This window comes from Leucoraja erinacea, chromosome 13 (genome assembly GCF_028641065.1).
Source record: "Leucoraja erinacea ecotype New England chromosome 13, Leri_hhj_1, whole genome shotgun sequence".
NCBI lineage: Eukaryota > Metazoa > Chordata > Chondrichthyes > Rajiformes > Rajidae > Leucoraja > Leucoraja erinaceus.
Window position 1 is genome coordinate 33,522,178 of NC_073389.1, and position 21,404 is coordinate 33,543,581.

General features: G+C 41.4%; 1 protein-coding gene across 3 annotated transcripts in view; it reads left to right on the forward strand.

The window, feature by feature from the left end:
* cdadc1 (cytidine and dCMP deaminase domain containing 1) overlaps positions 1 to 17,875 on the forward strand; it is a 29,690-nt gene extending 11,815 nt beyond the window's left edge. The window contains exons 4-10 of one of the 3 annotated variants that reach the window (XM_055644856.1): positions 1,812 to 1,989; positions 2,722 to 3,282; positions 4,547 to 4,596; positions 5,567 to 5,739; positions 7,307 to 7,496; positions 11,862 to 11,916; positions 13,438 to 17,875. In XM_055644856.1, the coding sequence (XP_055500831.1) occupies positions 1,812 to 1,989; positions 2,722 to 3,282; positions 4,547 to 4,596; positions 5,567 to 5,739; positions 7,307 to 7,496; positions 11,862 to 11,916; positions 13,438 to 14,270 (2,040 nt within the window). In that variant the 3' untranslated portion in view covers positions 14,271 to 17,875. Of the gene's footprint in view, positions 1 to 1,811; positions 1,990 to 2,721; positions 3,283 to 4,546; positions 4,597 to 5,566; positions 5,740 to 7,306; positions 7,497 to 11,861; positions 11,917 to 13,416 lie in introns of all 3 variants that reach the window. The other 2 variants (XM_055644857.1, XM_055644858.1) reach the window with 2 other exon arrangements.
* Positions 17,876 to 21,404: the final 3,529 nt, after the last annotated feature.

Below are 21,404 nucleotides of genomic sequence, written 5' to 3' on the forward strand. Positions count from 1 at the left end.
ATAATTCTCAGCCCATAACTATAATCCATATACACTCATTACTGTGCAACCAAATTCTGCTCAAATTCTTTTCACAAGTTTGCACTTGACAACACTGTAATAGACTGGATCTTGAACAATGATGATTTCAAGTACAGTAAGGAGATAAAGAGCTTAGTAACATGGTTTCAAGACAACAACCTCAATGCCAGCAAAACAAAGGAACTAGTCATCGACTTCAGGAAGCGGGGTGGAGGACACGGCCAGTCTATATCAATGGGTGCTAAAGTGAAGAGGGTTGAGAGTTTCAAGTTCCTAGGCAATTTTTTGCTGGTTCAAACACATTGACAATTTGACCAAGAAATCACACCAATGCTTTACTTCCTCAGAAGATTAAGGAAATTCAGCATGTCTTCAATGACTCCTACCAATTTCTATAGATACACCATAGAAAGCATACCATCAGGTTTGCTTTGGCAACTAATTTGCCAAAAACACAAGAAATTGCAGAGAGTTGTGGACGCAGCCCAGTACATCATGTGAACCAATGTCACCCTTCGCTCCCCAACTCCCCCCCCCATTGACTCTATCTACTCTTCAGCAGGCCACAGGAACACAATGAAGGACAATTCACACTCTGGGCGTACTCCTTCCCTTTCCTGTTGGACAGAGGATACAAATGCTTGAAAGCGCGTACCACCAAATTCAAGAACAGCTTCTTACCTGCTGTTGAACAGACTTGAATAGCCCTCTCGGAAAGTAAGGATGTATGCCTGATCTCTCACACTCTACCTCGTTGTGGCCCCTGCACTTTTTATACCTGCACTCTCTGAAGCTGGAATACCCTATGTTCTGCACTGTCTCCTTTCTCTTTGCACTATTTCTTACACTTGTGTATGGCTTTGATTGTAATCATGTATGGATGATTTACCTGGATAGCATGCAAAACAAGATTTTTCGCTGTATCACAATACACGTGATAAACATAAACCGATTTGCAACATTAACCTCCTTTTAGGAACTTGTAACATTTCCACATTTGTTCTTCATTAGACAACTTTCAATGTCAAGTATAATAAACAATTGCAAATACTGTTTTAAAGTTATCATTTTTAGTTGGTAGCAGCTAATCAACCTCAGGGGTCCAGAAAGTAAACGATTATATGTGGAGTCTTGCACCTTCAGTTGTAAATTGTTGTTGTTCTTGTTAAACTATAACATTTAATTGTAAACAATTATTTCTTCAATTGCTTTTGCCTCTGATTTTTGGTACAGGATCCCCTCCTCATATTATTTGCTTGTTTTTCCCAGTTAAGTCTCTGATCAATTATAACCCTCAGGATGTTAATGGTAGAACTTTATGAAGGTTATGCCATTAAATGTTAGACAATCTTGGGTTGGAGATTGTCATTGCCTAGTTCCATGTGGCAGGAATGTCACACGTTATTTACCAGCCTGTGCTTGAATGCCTTCCACCTCTCCATTCTTTGCTCCATCCATATAGCTAAACATTGCTAAATCATAACTCGTATCGCCTGTGAAAATCATCATTGAAACTACTGAGGAAGGCAAGACGTAGAACACTGATGAGTAATTCCTTCCACGCTGCATTGATCCATGCATGTGGAGGGTCTTGCATCACAATCCAGACTTATGCCTTGTAAATAGAGAAGCTTTTGGGGGCAGGACATGTCCATATCATAGTAAACCATGTCTCTCTCCAGGTCTCGTACCTGTGGCATTTATGGGACAAGTTATTTTATGTCAAATTCTAGTTACTAACTATAGCTCTTAAGATAGAAATTTATTTATCACTGAATGTTCATTTTTAGCAAAGAAGAAATGGCCTTGTTGTTGTGCATAATTCAAAAATCATTGGGCTACACTGTTCAAGCATGGACCTACATGTTGGCCAAATTGCTGTTGTTAAACATGGATGCAGATTGAAAGAATGTGATCTCTACTTTTCAAGGAAACCATGCTCAACCTGCCTAAAGATGGTTTTAAATGGTAAGTGCAGTTAAAAAGTATTTTTATTGATCCAAAATTTTAGCAGCTCTGTAGACATCTAACTCCAACCTTCGAATAAACTACTTCCCTGAAGGTACCTGGGCAACCACAATTTGCTTTGTAGAGTCTGTTTTTACATGGTAATACATATCAAAAGAGCCTGCTGTACTGAAATGGGATCATTTGGAATTGGCAAAAAAAGTACGATCACAGTAAAAGGTGATAGTGATATTTTAAATGAAGGTAAGCTTCACCCTGTAATTTAGCAGAGCTTACAAAACTGTATAACAATTAGACTTCCATATTCAGAAACATTTGTGTGGTGCTTTCACAGTAGCGTAAGGCAGAACATTCTAAAATTTTAATCCAGTGATATTCAGAAGCAATGGCAAATTTAGAAAAAAACATTCAAAGGCTGTTGAATGATTTTTATAAAGCAAATTAAAAAATATTAACATTACGTTAAAATTATGTGAGTTATGAAAGTCACTTACAGCTATTTCAATCAATTAGAATTAATGGTAAAGCACTCCTAGTGCAGGCTGTTTGTGGATTTCCCACCATAAAGAATGAGCATGTAAATGTTTTGAAGGGAATATGCAGCACCACATGAAAAGAGCATGGGAGAGGGACTAGATTCATGGGACTAAACAGATACATATTTCAAACATATTTTTACTTTCGTATTTGTTTTTAATTTCAACTCATTTTTTTTTTAATATTTAATTTTAGCTGGAGTCAATCGAATTTCTTACTGGCCTGGTGACCCGGAGATAAGTTTGGCTAAGGACAAGGAAATGAATAACTGCGTTTCAGACGCAAAGTTGGACGCTAAGGCAGTGGAAAGACTCAAGTCCAATAGTCGAGCTCGTGTTTGCATCTTGCTTCAACCTCTGGCTTACAACATGCTTCAATTTGTCGAAGAAACTTCAAAAAAGTGTGAGTTTTTCCAAAGCATGAATGCCAAGGACGAGAACAATTTTACTGAATGCAGAAGAAAGAGATTGCGGGAATTTGAGAAATCATTCTTAATTAGCGACAGTGACACCCACAAAGAAATCTTAAAGACTATTGGCTTAGAGAACGTGTGTGATGATGTTCATTTTATTAACTTAAGGCACAAAATGGAAGAGCTTGTTTTTTTGTTAGCAACCATCGACTGTAGCGTTCCAATGTCCGGAATATTTAATTGTGATGATTTAGATAGTGCATCCGAAGAGCACACAAACAATGAATTTCAAAATTTTGCAAGACACTGCATGGTTCAAGCCAGGCTATTGGCATATCGGACAGGTGAGTTGACCAAGTGGTTTTCATATTGTCTTCATCATCAAATTTAGTATGACAATAGTATTGGTTATGGTTTATTATTGCGTGTTATCTAGGTATATCATACCATGTATGAGTACATCAGGTGGTGCAGGTGAGAAAATAAAGCACAGAACATTGTATAGTGTACAAAGATAACTGACCTTTTGCATATATTTATTAATGGAGAACGAGACTTTAATTATAAATAACATTTCATAGTATGAAGACAATACAAAAACTTCCTTTGACGTCATAAAATTTTTCGATTTCATCAACTGAGATATTATGGAAAACCCTCGAGTATCACCAAAAAAAATGTTTAAATCAATTTGGAGAGTTTGGCAAGCTTCCACAGGGTTATCTAACATGAAATGATTCATTCTGCAATTAGCATTCTTAAATATTTCTTAGGATTTCCAATTGACCATTGACGTGGCATCAGGTTTCACATATAAATTGACAATGTCAGTTTGACCTCTCCCCTATGCAGGCAAATGTGATTAGTATAGATGGGCAAAAACTCTGACATGCATATGGTGGATCAAAGGGCCCTTTTCCATTCTGTACAACGCTATTCAGGTAGCAAAAATGAAGTGTTGGTTTATCCATAATTTACTCCAGTTATTTGGAAGACTAAATCAATCATATTTGGCCCATCAAATCTGATATCTTTGCATCTATCTCCCTGACCAGTATCTCAGGTTGAACAACCATTTTCTAGAACATTTACCCTTGGCCTTGTTGCCCTCCTTAAAACCAACTGTCAGTTTTATTCTCCATATTTCACAATACTTTGAGATGTTTCTCCACCTTTATGGTGATAAATAAATATAATTTATAGCATTAATTGCTTATCAAATGCAAGTTGTAGCATTAATTGCTCAACATGTTTTACATATTTTAAAGTGGTAGCATATTACAGGTTGTTGTTGGAATCAATTTGACAAAGATAGGAGTTAGATTGAACTGGAATTACTTTTGGCCAGGAAACCTTTTTTGATCTGCCTTTGGTTTGAGGATTTTCATTTGAGAAGATTATCATTTTAATTTGCACTAAACACTTCCAATGTGCATCCTTTAGCTATCATTTAATACACAGATTTTTTCAAGATAAATATTGTGTTCTTCAAAATTCATATTAAAAATTAATACATTGGTATTCAAGAATTTTAATGAATGAATCATAACAGAATGTTTTGAGGTACCTTTTTTTACATTAATCCATTCCTGAATTAATATATTTCAGAGGATCAGAAGATTGGTGTTGGGGCAGTGATCTGGGCAGAAGGAAATTCGGTAAGATTTAGCTTTTTGTTTAGTGTTTTAAAATAAATTCTGCAATGCTTATGCTAAGGCCATTTGTCCTGGTATTTGGCTTAGTTCAGTTTAGAGATACAGTGTGAAAACAGGCCCTTCGGCCCACCGAGTCCGCACGGACTAGCGATACCTGCACATTAACACTGTTACCAACACACACTAGGGACGATTTAACATTTTTACCAAGCCAATTAACCTACAAATCTGTACATTTTTGGCGTGTAGAAGGAAACCAAAATCTTGGATAAAACCCACAAAGGTTATGGGGAGAATGTACACATTCTATACATATAGCATCCGTAGTCAGGATCGAACCCGGGTCTCTTGCACTGTAAGGCTTGAGCTCTACCGCTTTGCCACCGTGGCGCCCTTGTGACATAATTTCACTTGATGAAAGCAGGAGCAGATCTACTGTGCAATTAATGAAGCTTGATCGTCCTCAATCAATAACCCGAGCCTGCCTTCTCCCCATATCCCTTGATTCCACTAGCCCCTAGAGCTCTATCGAACTCTCTCTTAAATCCATCCAGTTAAATGGCCTCCACTGCCCTCTGTGGCAGGGAATTCCACAAATCCACAACTCTCTGAGTGAAAAAGTTTTTTCTCACCTCAGTCTTAAATGGCCTCCCCTTTATTCTAAGACAGTGGCTCCTGGTACTGGACTCGCCCAACATTGGGAACATTTTTCCTGCATCTAGCTTGTCCAGTCCTTTTATAATTTTATATGTTTCTAAAAGATCCCCCCTCATTCTTCTAAACTCCAGTGAATATAAGCCTAGCCTTTTCAATCTTTCCTTATATGACAGTCCCGCCATCCCAGGGATCAATCTCATGAACCTACGCTGCACTGCCTCAATCACAAGGATGTCCTTCCTCAAATTAGGGATTTGGGATACCTAATGAATGTTTTCTCATTTCTCATCAAATAATAAATTTATCTTTATTGTAGAATAATTGTGAAGGCACAGGAGCAAGGTATCTGATTGGATGTGGTTATAATGCCTATCCAACAGGGTCAGAATATGCAGATTTTCCGCAGATGGATGAGAAACAGCAGAAAGATAGAGAAGCCAGGAAGTTTCGGTACATTATACATGCTGAACAAAATGCTTTAACTTTCCGGTAAGCATTCAAATTATTTTTGTGCAATTTACTTTGATAACTTCAACCATCTTAAGCCACTTCTGCATAAAAAAGGGGAGAAAAACTTGTCTTTCACAACCTCAGAATATACCAAATGTGCTTTTCACCAAATTAAGTACTTTCCTGGAGTATTTTCTAAGGCAAGATTGAGAATGACTTGCTTAAACTCTGGTTTCTAAGGTGACTAATTTCAATGTGGGAATCGTAGACTCTTCTACAAACGAGGCAGCTCGTTTGTATGGTGGAGTGCTCCTTAAGTTATTTACCCTGAGCTTCTGTCTGCTTTGAATGGATGGATATGAAAATGTCAATACTAATTCAAATGTGCAATAAACAAAATGCTGAAGGATCTACAGAATCCAGGCAATAACTAGAGGGAATTGGACAGATCAGGATCCATCCTCAGACTGATGATGCAAAGGGGAGAAAACTAGTGTTGAGAGGTGAGGGGAAGTAGTGGGGCAAAAACTGGCAAATAACAGGTGGATTCAGATGAGGAAGGGTTGATTGGCAGATAAATCAGGTGGGGGAATTGAGAGCATTCAATGGTCATGTAAGCTACTCAAGTGGAATATGAGGTGCTGTTCTTCTAGTTTGCATGAGGCCTCACTCTCACAGTGTAGGAGGCTGAGTATAGAAAGATTGTTATGATTCCTCACACTTTCTTACAGTCAAAGGTGTGGCTACCGATTTCTCCGAACTACGTAGACTACACACCTCCCCACCCTATCGTAAGGCCACCATTTTTTCCCCACCTTTTTCCTTCACCCCTCTCCACCAGCTTTCTCATCTCTATTTTATTAGACTGAGGAAGGATCCTGATCCAGAATTGCCTAGCCCACCAAATTTCTCCAGCATTATTGTTTTTGTTCAAAATTCAAGTATCTGTTGTCTATTGTGTCACCAATCCGAATTATCCTTCTGTTTTTTGAGCAGTCATGGGTTAGTAGGATTGTTATTTATTCTCACGGAGGCTTTGAGCATATAATTGAATCTTATGTTCTATGCGTGGTAATCTTCAGAAAATGATCTCACTCAAGGAATAGCTCCTCATATAATGCACCTTTTATAAGGTGTTTGGCGCACATTAGTTGGAAGATAAATGTGGCACATGGTATAACATACTTTCTGGCTTGTACTCATTGTAATTAGCTTTATGGTTTGTCTATTTTCATTGGACTTGAATGCTGTTAAATATTAAATACTTTGATATTGCAATAAATTTACAAAATTTAGAGATATTGTGCATCCTTATTCGTAGTGTACAAATACTGAGCAATACCTTTATTGCAGATAAAGTGCCTTATAACCTTATTCAGGGAGTGCATGTTGAAAGTAACAATGATCTGCTCTTACAATCTATATTCAAATTCAAATCTTTTTGTTTACACTTAGCATACAACTAGATGTAGTATGGATGAGTTCCTCAATCAGTGAGGAACTTAATTTATTTGAGTCCTGAGGATGATCTTGAGAGTAGATGACAACCACTGGAGGTTATCAAGCTATAAACATTTATTGACTGTTTAATTTGTTTCTTTTGCAGATGTCAGGATATTAAAGAGGATGAAAAGACAATGATATTTGTTACCAAATGCCCATGTGATGAATGTATACCCTTAATAAACAGTGCTGGTATCAAACAGATATATACAGGTGACCTCGATGCCGGCAAAGTAAAAGCAGATATATCCTATCAGAAATTTTCCGGTTTACAAGGAGTGAAGAAGTTTACAGTGAGTATCACATTACAAATCATAACTGCACGAAACAAATCCAGGATCAGAAGATCACTCAATCCTTGTGTTACTGGCATGGTAATATTGACACTGAGATTATATTGCATATTGAGCCAATGAGATAGTGAGGATTGAATCCTGGTAATCGAGCAAATTCTGGCAGGTGCCACTTTCCCGATATTCATGCACACACACAAATCACAAACTGTTTGCTGGGATTTGCCAAAATATGCTTTAATGTTGGATTCCATGTGGAGTCTAGATGTAGAATGCAAACTTGTTGTAGTTTCCTACCATTGTGTTCTGGAATCAGCTTTCTTAACCTGCGCCAGTTGAGGGCATTCATTTCAATGGACTTATGTCTACAGAGACTTATGTCTACAGGGGTCTGGGTATGTAGTAGATAATTTGCATTAAAATAAAACAATTTGATGTATTTAAACATTTGTTTTTATTGTAAGTGTTTCAAGTGTTAAAACAAAACAAATTGCTTGGTTTTTTAATATCTAAGTATCTCTGACATTCAATATTCATAGATGAGTTCTTGTTCTTGGTTCCTGGTTCTTGGGTCCTCCAAAATATTCCAACTGGAATTTAAACTGGAGGTGGGTCAGGGTCTAAGTTGGAAAACAGAAAACTACAGAGGCCCTGGCAAAGATATTTGCATCATCTTTAGCCACAGGTAAAGTTCCAGAAGACTGGAAGTTGGCTAATGTTGTACCACTATATAAGAAGGGCAGCAAGGACAAATGAGGGAACTACAAGCTAATGAGCCTGATGTCAGTAGTGTAGGGGCTTTTTAGGGAAATTATCTACCAGCATTTTTATAGGCATGGACTGATTAGGGATAGTCAGCATGGCTTTGTGTGGAAAATCGTATCTTGCAAATCTGATTATTTGAGGTCAAGGTAGGACAGTAGACCTTGTCTATATGGACTTTAACAAGGCCTTTGACAAGGTCCCGCATGGTAGGCTTGTCTGGTAGAGGGTAGTTGTCGAGGGTTATTTTCCTATGACCAGTAGTGTGCCGCAGGTGTTGGTGCTGGGTTCACTAATGTGTGTTATATACATTAACAATTTAGATGACATTGTAATTAACATTGTAATCAAATTGGCAATGACATCAACATTGGTGGGATAGTAGACAGTAAGGAAAGATATCTTAAGTTTACAACATTATCTAGAACAGTTCAGAAGGTGGGCCAAGAAATGGCAAATGGAAATTCTGACAAGAGGAGTAGACCATTCGGCCCTTCGAGCCAGCACCACCATTCAATATGATCATGGCTGATTATCTAAAATCAATACCTCGTTCCTGCATTTTCCCCATATCCCTTGATTTCTTTAGCCCTAAGAGCTAAATCAAACTTTCTCTTGATAACAAAGGGATATATGGATGCCAACGGTGGAACTAGCAGGAAAACTAGGGTGGGTGAGGGGGTGGTGGAGAGAGAAGGAATGCAGGAATTACTTGAAATTAGAGAAATCAATATTTTTTAGTTGCCTTCTGTTGATTTTGTAAAGATTCCCACCCCTCTAGCTTCCCGCTATTCTTTGCAATATGCCTTTTCTTTTGCTTTTTCTGCCTTTGACTTCCTAAGTCAGCCACAGTTGCCTCATTCTCCCAATAGTATGTTTCTTCCTCTTTGGGATGAAAAGATACTGCGTCTTCTGAATTACTACCAGAAACTCCTGCCTTTGCTGCTCCGCAATCATTCTTGCTAGGGCCCCTTTCTATTCAGCTTTAGTCTGTTCCTGCCCCATACCTGTGTAGTTACCTTCACTCAACTGTAATACCGATACATCTGATTTCAGCATCACCCTCTCAAACTGCAGGTTGAATTCTATCATATTATGATCATGGTCTCCTAGGGGTTCCTTCACTTTAAGCTCCCTAATCAAATCTGGTTCATTTCACGGCAAATTCAGAATTGGCTTTTCCCAAGTGGGCACGACCACAAGCTGCTCTAAAAAAACATCTCATAGGCATTCTGCAAATTCCTTCTCGGGATGCAGTACCAAGCTGATTTTCTCAGTCTACCTACATATTGAAATCCCCCATGTAACATTGCCTTTCTTGCATTCCATTTCTATCTCCAGATGTAATTTGTACCCTACATTCTGGCTATTATTCAGAAGCCTCTATACAAGGTGCTGTCAGGCACCCTGTCAGGTGCTTTTTACCCTTGCAGTTTCTTAACTCCACACACAAGTATTCTACATCTTCTAATCCCATGTCATTACCAGCAAAGGTTTGGATTTCACTCTTTACCAACAGTACCACCCCACCCACTCTGCCCACCAGCCTGTTTTTTTAAAATGGGATGTGTATCTTTGGATGTTCAGCTCCTAGATCTGATCCTCTTTCAGCCATGACTCTGTAATGCCCACAATGTCAAACCTGCCAATTTGTAACTGTGCTATAACCTTATCCATCTTATTTTGTATACTGCATGCATTCAAATATAAGACCTTCAGTTCTATATTCACCACCCCTTTTCAATTTGATCCCTTGAAATTAGACTCTATCCCTTTCTAAACTTTCTGTCCTATTTTCTTTTCTGGTAACTTCAGTAATCTCTGGGGCAGCACAGTGGTACAGCGGTAGTTGTTGTCTTACAGCGCCAGAACCCCGGTTTCAATGCTAACTACGTGTGCTGTCTGTACGGAGTTTGAACATTCTTCCTGTGACAACTTGGGTTTTCTCTAGGTACTCCGGTTTCCACCTACACTTCAAAGACATACAGGTTTAGGTCAATTGGCTTTAGTAAAAATTGTAAATTGTCCCTAGAGTGTCGGAAAGTGCTAGTATATGGGGCAGTTGCTGGTTGACACAGACTCGGTGGCTGAAGGACCTGTTTCCATGTTGCATCTCTAAATTCTAAAGTCTCTCCTATGCTCTTCTTCCCTTGAACGTTATCCATACTTTTCCAATCTGTGGAACGATTGCAAACAGACCAAAATGCAAGTAGTTAATCTAATGGGTGTGACTATCTCCTGACACATAGCATCCAGGTAATTCTCCCCATCCCTAATGTGTTGCAGTGTTTGAAATTCAGATTCCATGTCACCAATTTTGAGCTTGGAGTTCCTTGAACAACTATCACTTGTTGCAGATATAGTCGCCAGAACTATAATGGGGTCTACCAGTTCCCTCAGCTACAGCATATTACATGATCCTGCATCCCTTCTTTATTTATTCCCAAAGTTTTTTTTTAAACTTCCCATCCTGCTGCTCTGCCTCTGGACTTGAAACAGACTCGCATGCTGGTTCAGCACTCTTTCTGCAGCCCTTCTCACCAAAGCTTAATAATTCATAGCCTGAGTTCTGTACTTGGGTTCAATACAGCACTTAAGCCTCTTAAGCCAAAGCATCATTTCGTCACCACCCTAATACAGCCATGCTCTCAACCAAAGATCATAGAAGTATCTTTGCTCTCAACAGGCAGCTCCGCTAAACCTTCCCTTCCTTTTATATCTCTTCCTCAGCCAATCAAACTGCTTCTTTAGATGTCCTGCCAAATCAATCAAATCTTTGTCTCTGTCTCTGTCTCCATCTCTTTCTCTATCTCTAATCAGTTCTTGCTCTTCTAAAATGAATGTTGATCCTGTCCCTAAGAATCCCTGCCAATATGTTACCTACCATTGATATAAGATTCAACGGTCTGTAGTTCCCATGCTTTTCTATGCGGTATTTCTTAAATAGAAGTACATTAGCCACACTCCAGACTTTCGGCACCTTACCTGCGGCTGCTGATGATAAGAATATATCTGCCAGTTCTTTCCCACCTTTTCACAATGACTTATGCAATGGCAACTTCCTTGTCGTAGTTTTTGTGATGAGGTGGATGAAGAAATAATATACAGGTCCACCACTGATTTTCAGCACCCTTGGTTCCAGACCATTGCTGGATTATCCATCTTGCCAGACCAATGTAGGTCACGGCCTCTGAGAGGAGTCAAAAGCTCTGCCTAGGCTGGCGGGGGGCCAAGATACCGGCCTGCAAAATCGTCCTTGGAAGTCGGCTACGGGAACAGACACGCCGACTCCAGCAGGACCGAAGTTCCAGAGCCTCAGCTGCAGGGGGCAAATTCGGCATTTGCCAATCGAAAATCCGACCGTGGAAGTCCCGATGAGGTTGCGATCGACCATCTCACCCGGCCTAGGCTCCACATTCTCATGCGGGACTTCTGGGGGGGGGGTTTCAGTGACTATCATAATTTTGACTAGATTAAAGGAGCTGCCGAACCATCAGTTTTCAGAAAATCATTGGTGAACCTATACAAGTTTCTAATAGAGGAGATTCATTTAAAATCATGATTTGTAGTGATGTATATAAAACCTCTGTATTTATTTCCTAGTGGCAGAAAAATCCAGCCCACAGTATTTCACCGCCCGGTGTCCAGGCAGTTCACAGTGAGTATTAGCTCATTGATACTGGATAGTGTGGAATATTATGATTTAAGGAAGTGCACCGTACAGTCAATAAAACAAGTTGTAGATCACCTGGTTTTCCCAATTATACTTTTACATTGCATCTAATAGGTATTTGCAGGAGCGTTGTGTCTAGCCAACCTTAATTCACAGAGTACTACCACATACTTACCACCCACTCAGCCAGAAGTACTCGTCGGACCCAGGCGCCGTAATCCTTCCCGGGAGCCGGTCCCACACAACTTGAGCCGCCTTTCCTCGACACCCTTCATCTTCTTCCGATACGCAGGGACGCGTCTCCTACACGGGCTCCTCCTCCACACCCTGCATTTCCTCGCCCTGGTCCACCGTCTGGACACTGTGGCCTTCCGGTCGCGAGGAGGCCCCCCGGTGGGGGACCCTCTAAGCAGGGATTCTCCCCCTCTACATCGGGGACCTGGGGTGGAGAGTACTGCAACCTGTTTCTCTCGCAGTTCACAGACTTGCCAGCCGCCTGCCATTTTTGCGGGCTGGAAGAATCTGTGTACCACATGTATATGGAGTGTGTGAGGTTGCAGCCCCTATTCCAGTATCTAAAGGGGCTGCTCCTTGCCTTCTGGCTGCATCTCACCCACCATCCTCATCTTCGGACACCCTGTGCGTTGGGGAGAGGGTAGGGCTGAGGATATCCTAGCCAAGCTGGCCATCCACGAGTCACGGTGCCAGGCGGAAGATGGCTCTGCCCGAGCCAGCTGCTTGCCCCTTTTCTGGGGTTATGTCCGTGCCCGGGTGGTGTTAGATAGGGGCTACGTGTTGTCCACGGGGGATTTCCAGGACCGCTGGGCACAGCAAGGGATTGAATGTATCCTTGACAAGGAGTGTAAGATAGGTGTATAATAGTTTATCGTTTGTCGTGTATTATGGTGGTGGGTTCTGTTTTGATTGTTACTGTACTGTATATATTATTTTAATATTTGAATAAATATTTTTGATTAAAAAATGTTTTGAATCAGAGTACTTACCAAGTTTTTAAAAATTATCTGCGTAATAATTTCAGACTTCTTGCCTATTCTTTAAGCCATTGTTGGTCTGAGTTAGAAAACTACACACACAGTTGAAGATTCCAGCTCAAGTCTCTTGGTTTTGAATGGTTCCTTCTAAGATGTGCATGTTGGCAATTTGAGCCCACTTTTACTCAAAATGTGTAACCCATTTACAAGCCCTACAGCCATTTGATCCATCTTGTTATTAATTTAAAGGAAATTGTTTTCTTTAACTCCATGATGAATCTCATTAATGTAGAAAACTGGGTGATCTCTTTCATAAGCACAAGGGAATACCAGCCAAGCCCTAGCAATTGCTTTGGTAGTTGTTATCTTTTATGTATCTTATTTGAATTGGATGTTGCCTGGAATTGCCTGCAGTAAGCTAAAGGCTCTGAGTCGCCTGTAAATAGATTGGCACTGTGGATTCCCCTAGTTACTTCCATCATCCTTATTGCAGCTTTGTATGTTCTCTGAACAGGGAAACGAAGGCCAACCAAGCTGCCCATCCTGGAAAACAACAGTGCCCCAAGAATATTGAACACATGCACAATGAGCACCAACTCAGAAGCAGAGCTACATTGTGAGTCATCAGTACAGGCACGCTCTCCAAGTACAGAAGATCCCCTGTCTCCTATGGCTAAAGGTGATTTGAAGAGGCCACTGGTGGCTCCTCACTCTGAAAATCAAATGGAGGAGCTATTAAATAAGGAACGCAGTGAGCCCGCTTTCAAACGGAGGTTGGTGGAGCATCAGTCTCTTGTGACTTCATTGGCTACTGTAATGAATGATGTGGTACGTGGGCTTGAGAAAATCAGGTCAAGTCTGAATATTTCCATGCCTGATATCTACAATGTACTGGATCATAATTTAACTGCTTTACAGTCCAATAGAGAGTCAGCATCATCTCAGACAGTTTTGGTAGAAAACACATTTACCCAGGGACCGAGCTGCATTGGGGCAGCACCTCAGAATGCCTTCAACGATGCTATATCTGCCATGGGTTCTAAAGTGCAAGAAAGCCTACAGATGGGATTTGAAAGTCTTGGAGAAAAAGTACAGTCAGCCATAACAAATGGGTTTGCTGATTTGGTAAAGGAACATGCATCTTCTCACCATAACCAATGCAGCCGACAGGGTGTAGCAATCTTATCCACCAGTGGGGTCAATAGCACTTCACATGAGGCGGGTATTCATAACAGTGGCCTGTCCCTTTCAATATCCCAACCAAGTCGGCTTTCACCTGGTTCCTTGCTGGAAAGCATGGGTCCTTCTGTGGAGTCTCGAGTACCTGGAGGCACAAATCTACACTAATAAGGAGGGAAGGTATAAAGACTTCCTTTATAACTGAGGGATAATTAGGACTGTTGGGAAAGTTTTTAATTATATAATATGGACATGGAGCATTTAGAATGTAATTCTGCTAAAGAAAGTGATTAGATGACCTCTCAACCATACTGTGTGGGCATGAATCACTTATCAATCACATATCAAACACATATCAATGATGTCAGACAAATAATATTTAAATCAATGACTAAGCTGATATTACATTTATTAATGGTAGATAAAAATGCTGGTGGGTGAGGCAGCATCTATGGAGCGAAGGTTCTTTTATATTACAGTAACTTTCCTAGAAGGTTCTAACATGACCACTTGCTATTGCATCTCTTACCCATATTAAAAATAAATGCCGGAGGAACTCAGCGAATCTCAGGCAGCATCTTTCGAGGCAAAGGGATGATATTGATATTTTGGTTCTAGACTACAGGATCTCGACCCAAAACATTGACCATCCCCCTGCTTCATTAGATGCTGCCTAACCAGCTGCTTTTGGCAGTTCATTTTTGTTCCAGAGTACAGCATCTGCAGTCACTTGTGTCTCCAAACTTTACCAGTTTTTTTGCAGTAGCAAGATATGGTATGTCCTTTTTCCACACACTTTCATAATTTGCAGGTCTAATAGCACATTCAGACTTTGCATTTACACTGCCCATCACTCCAATGCATCTTTACCTCTTCAGAACTTCCAAGTGTCATGGTAGCCTAGTAAATCTATGCAGAGTTCCAGAAAAAAAATAAAAAATTCTCAGTTTGTTTGATTCAAATGAGGAACAGCAGCTTAATTGACACTTGCGGATTTTCTCACCTCTAACCATATTTAATTATGGCTAAAGAAATTTCTCTGGAGTCTCTACAATGCTGCCCCTGTACTTCAGTGGTCAGCAATGGACGTATTGTGGATAGATGGATTTAGTGTAGTTGAAAGCAACTGTTGAACATAGAACACAGAAGTGTGCAGCACAGGAACAGACGCATTGGCCCACATCATCCATGCCGAACACGATGCCATTAAACTAATCTCTTCTGCCTGCACGTGATGCACATCCTGTATTCTCTGCATAGCCACGTGCCTATACAAAAGCTTAAATGCTACGAGTATATCTATCTCACTACTGTATCTGGCAGCGCGTTCCAGGCACCGACCAGTCTCTATGTTTAAAAAAAAATTGCAACACATATCTTTAAACGTTTCCTCCTCTCACCTTAAAGCTGCCCTCTAGTCTGACATTTTTCATCCTGGGGAAAAAGGTTCTGTATCTACCTTAGCTGGCACAGACATGGATGGACTGAATGGCTTGTTCCTCTGCTCTCTGACGCTGTGACCCTATACAATGCAATTGAGTAGTCCGGTTGAACAGATTAGGTTTCTTTTCTCTTGAGAAAAGAAGACTAAAAGGTGACCTAAAGGCCTTGATAAAATGAATGCAGGGTGAATGTTTCTACACATGGGGAAGATTCTACATTGTAGACAGCCACCAAAACATTCCAGTGGAGAACTGGGAAGAAATGTAATTACCTGAAAACTGATGAAGATGTGGGATTTGCTCTGTAGAATAGTTGGGTTGATTAGTATTGATGCATTTAAGAGGGGCGTGGACAGACACGTGACCGAGAACAGAAAATATATTCACACTATTCGATGATCAAAGACAGGAGGAAATGCAAGTGGTGCATAAATGCCAGCATATTCAAGTTGGATTGAATGACCTGTTTCTGTTGCATGCCTCTTATTTAAAAAAGTCTTTTGATACTGTATTGTTTCACAATACGAGTTGATAAGTGAGTTAAAAACTCTCTCCTCTGCTATGGGTCCAGAATAACATCAAAAGCACCACTCTGAAAAGGTTCCACAGATCGTATATTCATAAAGGTACGATTCCTCGTGGTAGAGGCGGTGAATGTGAATGTCAGTGAAACTTTGCAAATCCAGAAGCCTTTTTTTACTCTCAAAAGCTGAGCCTGTAAGTTGAAATTTAAAAATTGAAATATAATTTTATTGTGCAAAGGAATTGGGTAATTTGGAACCAAAGCATTTCGATGGAGGCAAGGGACAGATCTAAATGGATGGCTGAATGGGATTCTGAGATGAGTGGTTCAAACTAGTTCTATGATTCTAAGGTTATACGAAGTTTCAGTGCATGAGCTGTTTCTTTGATTCATATCAAAATGCACAGCATTTCACTTCAGTCCTTTCCCATAAATTGAATTCCAAGTAGCTATATTGCTAGAGATCATCAAATTGATGTTTTCTTGTAGAGCTGTGGTTTATCTGTGCTACATCTGAATCTGTGCATTATTTGTGTTACTTTTGCAGTAATCTTTTTTGATCTTTAATTTCCTTGTGCTCTGTAGCATATTATCCTTTGGTATGCTTTGTTTTCCACTTCTTTTGTGGACTATGATAAAATACATCAAATTGTGCACTTTCTATAATAATGAATCTTGCATGATATTACACAATGTGGGATAAGTGTCAACACAAAGAAAGATCGAAGACGCAACTTTGTTTCCAAAGAATGTAATAATATATCTTAATAGTAAAACATGTTATATTAAGACATTGTAAATAAATGAATAAAATGGAGAGTTTGAATTAAAACACTTTCAATGTTTTTCATTATACATGGTGAAAAAATTGCACTCACAAAAAAGCAACACAAAGTACATTCAATTGTTTATTGTGGACACCAATAATTAGTGGTTTAATTTGCAAAGAAGATTCATTAAGCATCAATTGTAAAATCCATTAATTGAAAGAGGAAGTCACAAGCAATATAAAAACTTGAGTGGTGGAACAACAGTTATCGGGAAATATTTTATAGACAATAGACAATAGGTGCAGGAGCAGGCCATTTGGCCCTACGAGCCAGCACCGCCATTCAATGTGATCATAGCTGATCATCCCCAATCAGTACCCCGTTCCTGCCTTCTCCCCATATACTCCGCTATTTTTAAGAGCCCTATCTAGCTCTCTCTTGAAAGCATCCAGAGAACCCGCCTCCACCGCCCTCTGTGGCAGAGAATTCCACAGACTCACCACTCTCTGTGAGAAAAAGTATTTCCTCGTCTCCGTTCTAAATGGCTTACTCCTTATTCTTAAACTGTGGCCCCTGGTTCTGGACTCCCCCATCATCGGGAATGTGTTTCCTGCCTCTAGCATGTCCAAACCCTTAATAATCTTATATGTTTCAAGTTCCTCTTAAGTTTCCCGCAATGTCCTATGGATATATCTGATCAGGGCCTGGAGATTTGTCTACCTTCAAACATGACAGTACTTTCAGTTCTTCCTCGATGGTAACCCTGACTACTCTCATGTCACTTCCAGTGACTGCTCCAATTTCCTCCATCCTACTGTCTTTCTCCTCGGTACATACAGAGGAGAAATACTCATTGAGGACCTTGCCCATCTCCTGTGGCTCCACACAGAAATGACTGCTTTGATTCTCTTGAGAGATCCCCCTCTCTCTCTAGTTACCCTTTCCCCCCTCATGTATTTATAAAATATTTTGTGATTGTCTTTTATGCTACCCGTCAGAGCTTTCTCCTGGTCCCTTTTTGCCCTTCTGATCTCCTTTTTTAGTTTACTCTTTAGTTCCCGAAACTCCCCCAGGGATGCACTTGATCCCAGCTGCCTACACAATACACACAATGCACAATACAATTTATTTGTCACTTAAATCTCATAGAGGCTCAAATGAAATGTTGTTTCTACAGTCATACACACATGAAAAAAAAGACCCAAGACACAACACAATTTACACACACATCCATCACAGCGCATCTCCTCCTCGCTGTGATGGAAGGCAAAAAGACTTATCTCTCCCCTGCACTCTCCATTCCCCTCCCGATGTCAGAGTCAAAGCCCCCGGCAGGCGATGGCAATTGTCCCGCGGCCATTAAAGCCACGCTGGGCGATGCAAGGCCACGTTCCGGGTCTTGTTGTTGGAGCCCCCGGCGGGCGCTAGCAAAGTCCCGCAGCCGTTGAAGCCACGCCGGGCGATGATGTAAGGCCCCGCTCCAGGTCATCCTCGACCCCGCTACTCGGGCGGGAGAAGTCGCCGTTGCGGAAGCCTCGAAAAGCGGTCTCCCACCAGTGACCCGCGGGCTCCCGATATTACTGTCTGCCAGACTTGCAGTAAGCCTCCGAATCTCCGGGGGTCGGGTCACAGCAGCGCGCCACCACAGCTCCACCCGCTCCGGACTCGGCCAGCTCCATGATGGTGAGTAGCTCCGCAGCTCCGTGACTGGAGCCCCAGGACGTTCTTGCTGGAGGCAGCTCCACATTGCAGCCCCAACGACAACGGAAAAGGTCGGGCTCTCCGTGCAGGTGAAAGATTTTAAAAGTTTCCACGCCTATACCTGTCCCATGCATCCTTCTTGTTTTTGAGTAACGTCTCAATTTCCCTCATCAGCCAAGCTTCCTTACGTTTGCCTGCTTTGCCTTTTCTCTCTAACGGGGATGTACACATCCTGAGCTTTCTTCAGTACACTTTTAAAAACATCCCAGTTGGCCGATGTTCCTTTCCCCTCAAATAACCTGTTCCCGTCAACTTGAGCGAGCCCTTCTCTCATACCCACAAAGTTAACCTTACCCCAGTTAAGCATTTTAACACGTGGACCCTCTCCATCCTGATCCATAACTATCTTAAACTTAATCAAACTGTGGTCACTTGTCCCAAAAGGCTCCTCCACAAACACTTCATTAACTTGCCCTTCCCAATTTCCCAATACTAGATCCAGCATTGCCCTCTCACGTTTGGGGACCTCCACATACTGTTTAAGGAAACTCTTGAACACTTTTGAGGAATTGCACCCCATCTAAACCCTTCACGCTATGATGTTCCCAGTCTATATTGGGAACGTTGAAATCCCCTACTATAACAGCCTTAATCGACCTGCAGCTGTCTGCAATCTCCCGGCACATTTTCTCTTCGAATTCCCATTGACTATTCGGCAGTCTGTAGTACACCCCCAACAAGGTGATCATCCCTTTCTTGTACCTCAGCTCCACCCATATAGCCTCACTAGTTGAACTGTCCATAATGTCACCTCTGAACACTGTCGTGACATCATCCCCTCCTCTTTTTCCTCACCCCTGTCTCTCCTGAAGCTCTTCAGACTGATTGTGCTGGAGGGTTGGGAAGAAAGCTGGAACAGAGGAGAGGGAGCACAAAGCCTGGCAAATAATAGGTGGAAACAGTTAGGGGCGTTTGTTTTATAGACAAGTGGTTGGACAAAGGCCAGAGATGAAAAATCAAAAGGTGTGACTTAAGGACAAAAGAGTTGCAAATTTTGAAACTAGAGGAAGGAATGTAGGTGGATGGGGAGAAATGGGTGCGAATCCAGATGGGCTTACAGGTAAGAGGGGAGAGTTGAAGAGGGGGGGAGAAGGAAGTGGGGTTCTTGGTTGGTTACCTAATATTGGAGAATTCAATGTTCATACCATTGGGTTGTAAGCCACCTAAGCGGAATATGAGTCACTGTTCCTCCTACCGGTAACAACACCGGGCCACCGTGTTCCCCAACTCGAATTGACTTGATGCCCAAGTGACACACGCTCTGTCCCGCACTGAGCTTGCTGCGGTCCGGATCAAATCTCGTGGCGGGCCGGATGTGGCCCGCGGGCCATAGTTTGGAGACCCCTGATGAACGGGTATGTACGTACGCATGATAACACTGGCTTAATTGGGAAGAGTGTAGCGCTAGCTTCCTTCCATGGTGGGTGGGAGCATTTAGGGGGTAAAGGGATCGGAGAATAGGCCTAAGTTACGTTTCGACATACAAGAAAACATGGGGGGGGGATTGTCTCCCACCTCTCCAAACATAGGGGGGACGTCGCCCCCACCCGGGATTTCCGACCATGCTGTACATTAATTTGTGTCTCACCTGGAAGGAGTCCCTGAATGGATGTGAGGGAGGAAGTTTAGGAACAGGTATTGCATCTTTACAGAATGTCTTGAGGTGGTGAAGTGCACAGTATTAAAAATATTTTTTTATCTCGTACAATTATTTTAGTAACACGACATTCAATGTCAAAATGTTTTAGTTCTTAGACACACCATTAGAGGGTGCTCTTGCAGCAGCAATGTTCTGTGGCACGTATGGAAATGCATTGGATCTCCAAAGCAGGAAATAGATCAGCAAGTAAGGTACGCGCACTTCATGTTTGAGGTAGTTACCTTTTGTGATTGCGTAAGATTTTTGTTTATTCTTTGAAATGTCAGCATTTCTGGGAAATCAAACATTTATTGCCTATCCCCAATTGCTCTTGGGAACCATTGATACACTGCAGATAATGTGTTTATAATACTCCTGTATTATACCAGGATACAATTCTGCTTCTGTTGATACCACACAGTTCAACATGGCACCTGGGTGTGGCCAGCTACATTGGTTCTGAATTTATCCCCTTTCGTACGTCTGGTAGTGCTGCACAATGTGGTGGTCGGTATCTTCACTGCGATGAGATACTGTCTCTACAGCAGCTGCACTGTGATCAGCCTAACAATACTGACGTGGACAGATGGATCAACAAATGAATTGGTAAAGACAAGGTCAAATGGGGTTTTCCTCTACGTCAATTCTCTCACCACCTGCCGCAGGTGCAGTTCTTCAGAACTTGACCATCAACAGTCAGATGTGGTGCGTCTGAGTAACTTGGGTATTGGTGCATACATAGTACATCCTGTGCCCTTGCTGCTTCCAATGCTTATTCCGATGGTGTTTAATCTAGAATATTGATTCATTCATCATCCAAGGATGATAGAGGGTGGCAACCTGGAGGTTTTCTTGCTTATTGGGTTTGAGTTGATGCCGAGGCCTACTATTGCCACTGCACCACCACTTCTGGTTGGTGTGTTCCGTTAGTAGGACAAGGCATATCCAACGATGGCAATGATTCTGTGAGTATAGAACATTGACTGGAAAGTATAAGTAACTTGTCAGGTTGGTACTTGGCTGGTCTGTAACGGTTCTAAATGTTGGCACTGCTCTCCATATGTTAGAGAGGAAGGGCTGGGTATTTGTTCCTTGGTCATCGTTGAATCCTGTGTCTTGTTCAATGCCAGGTAGTCAGTCCAGTTAATGCTTTCTTTAGTTGTGTAC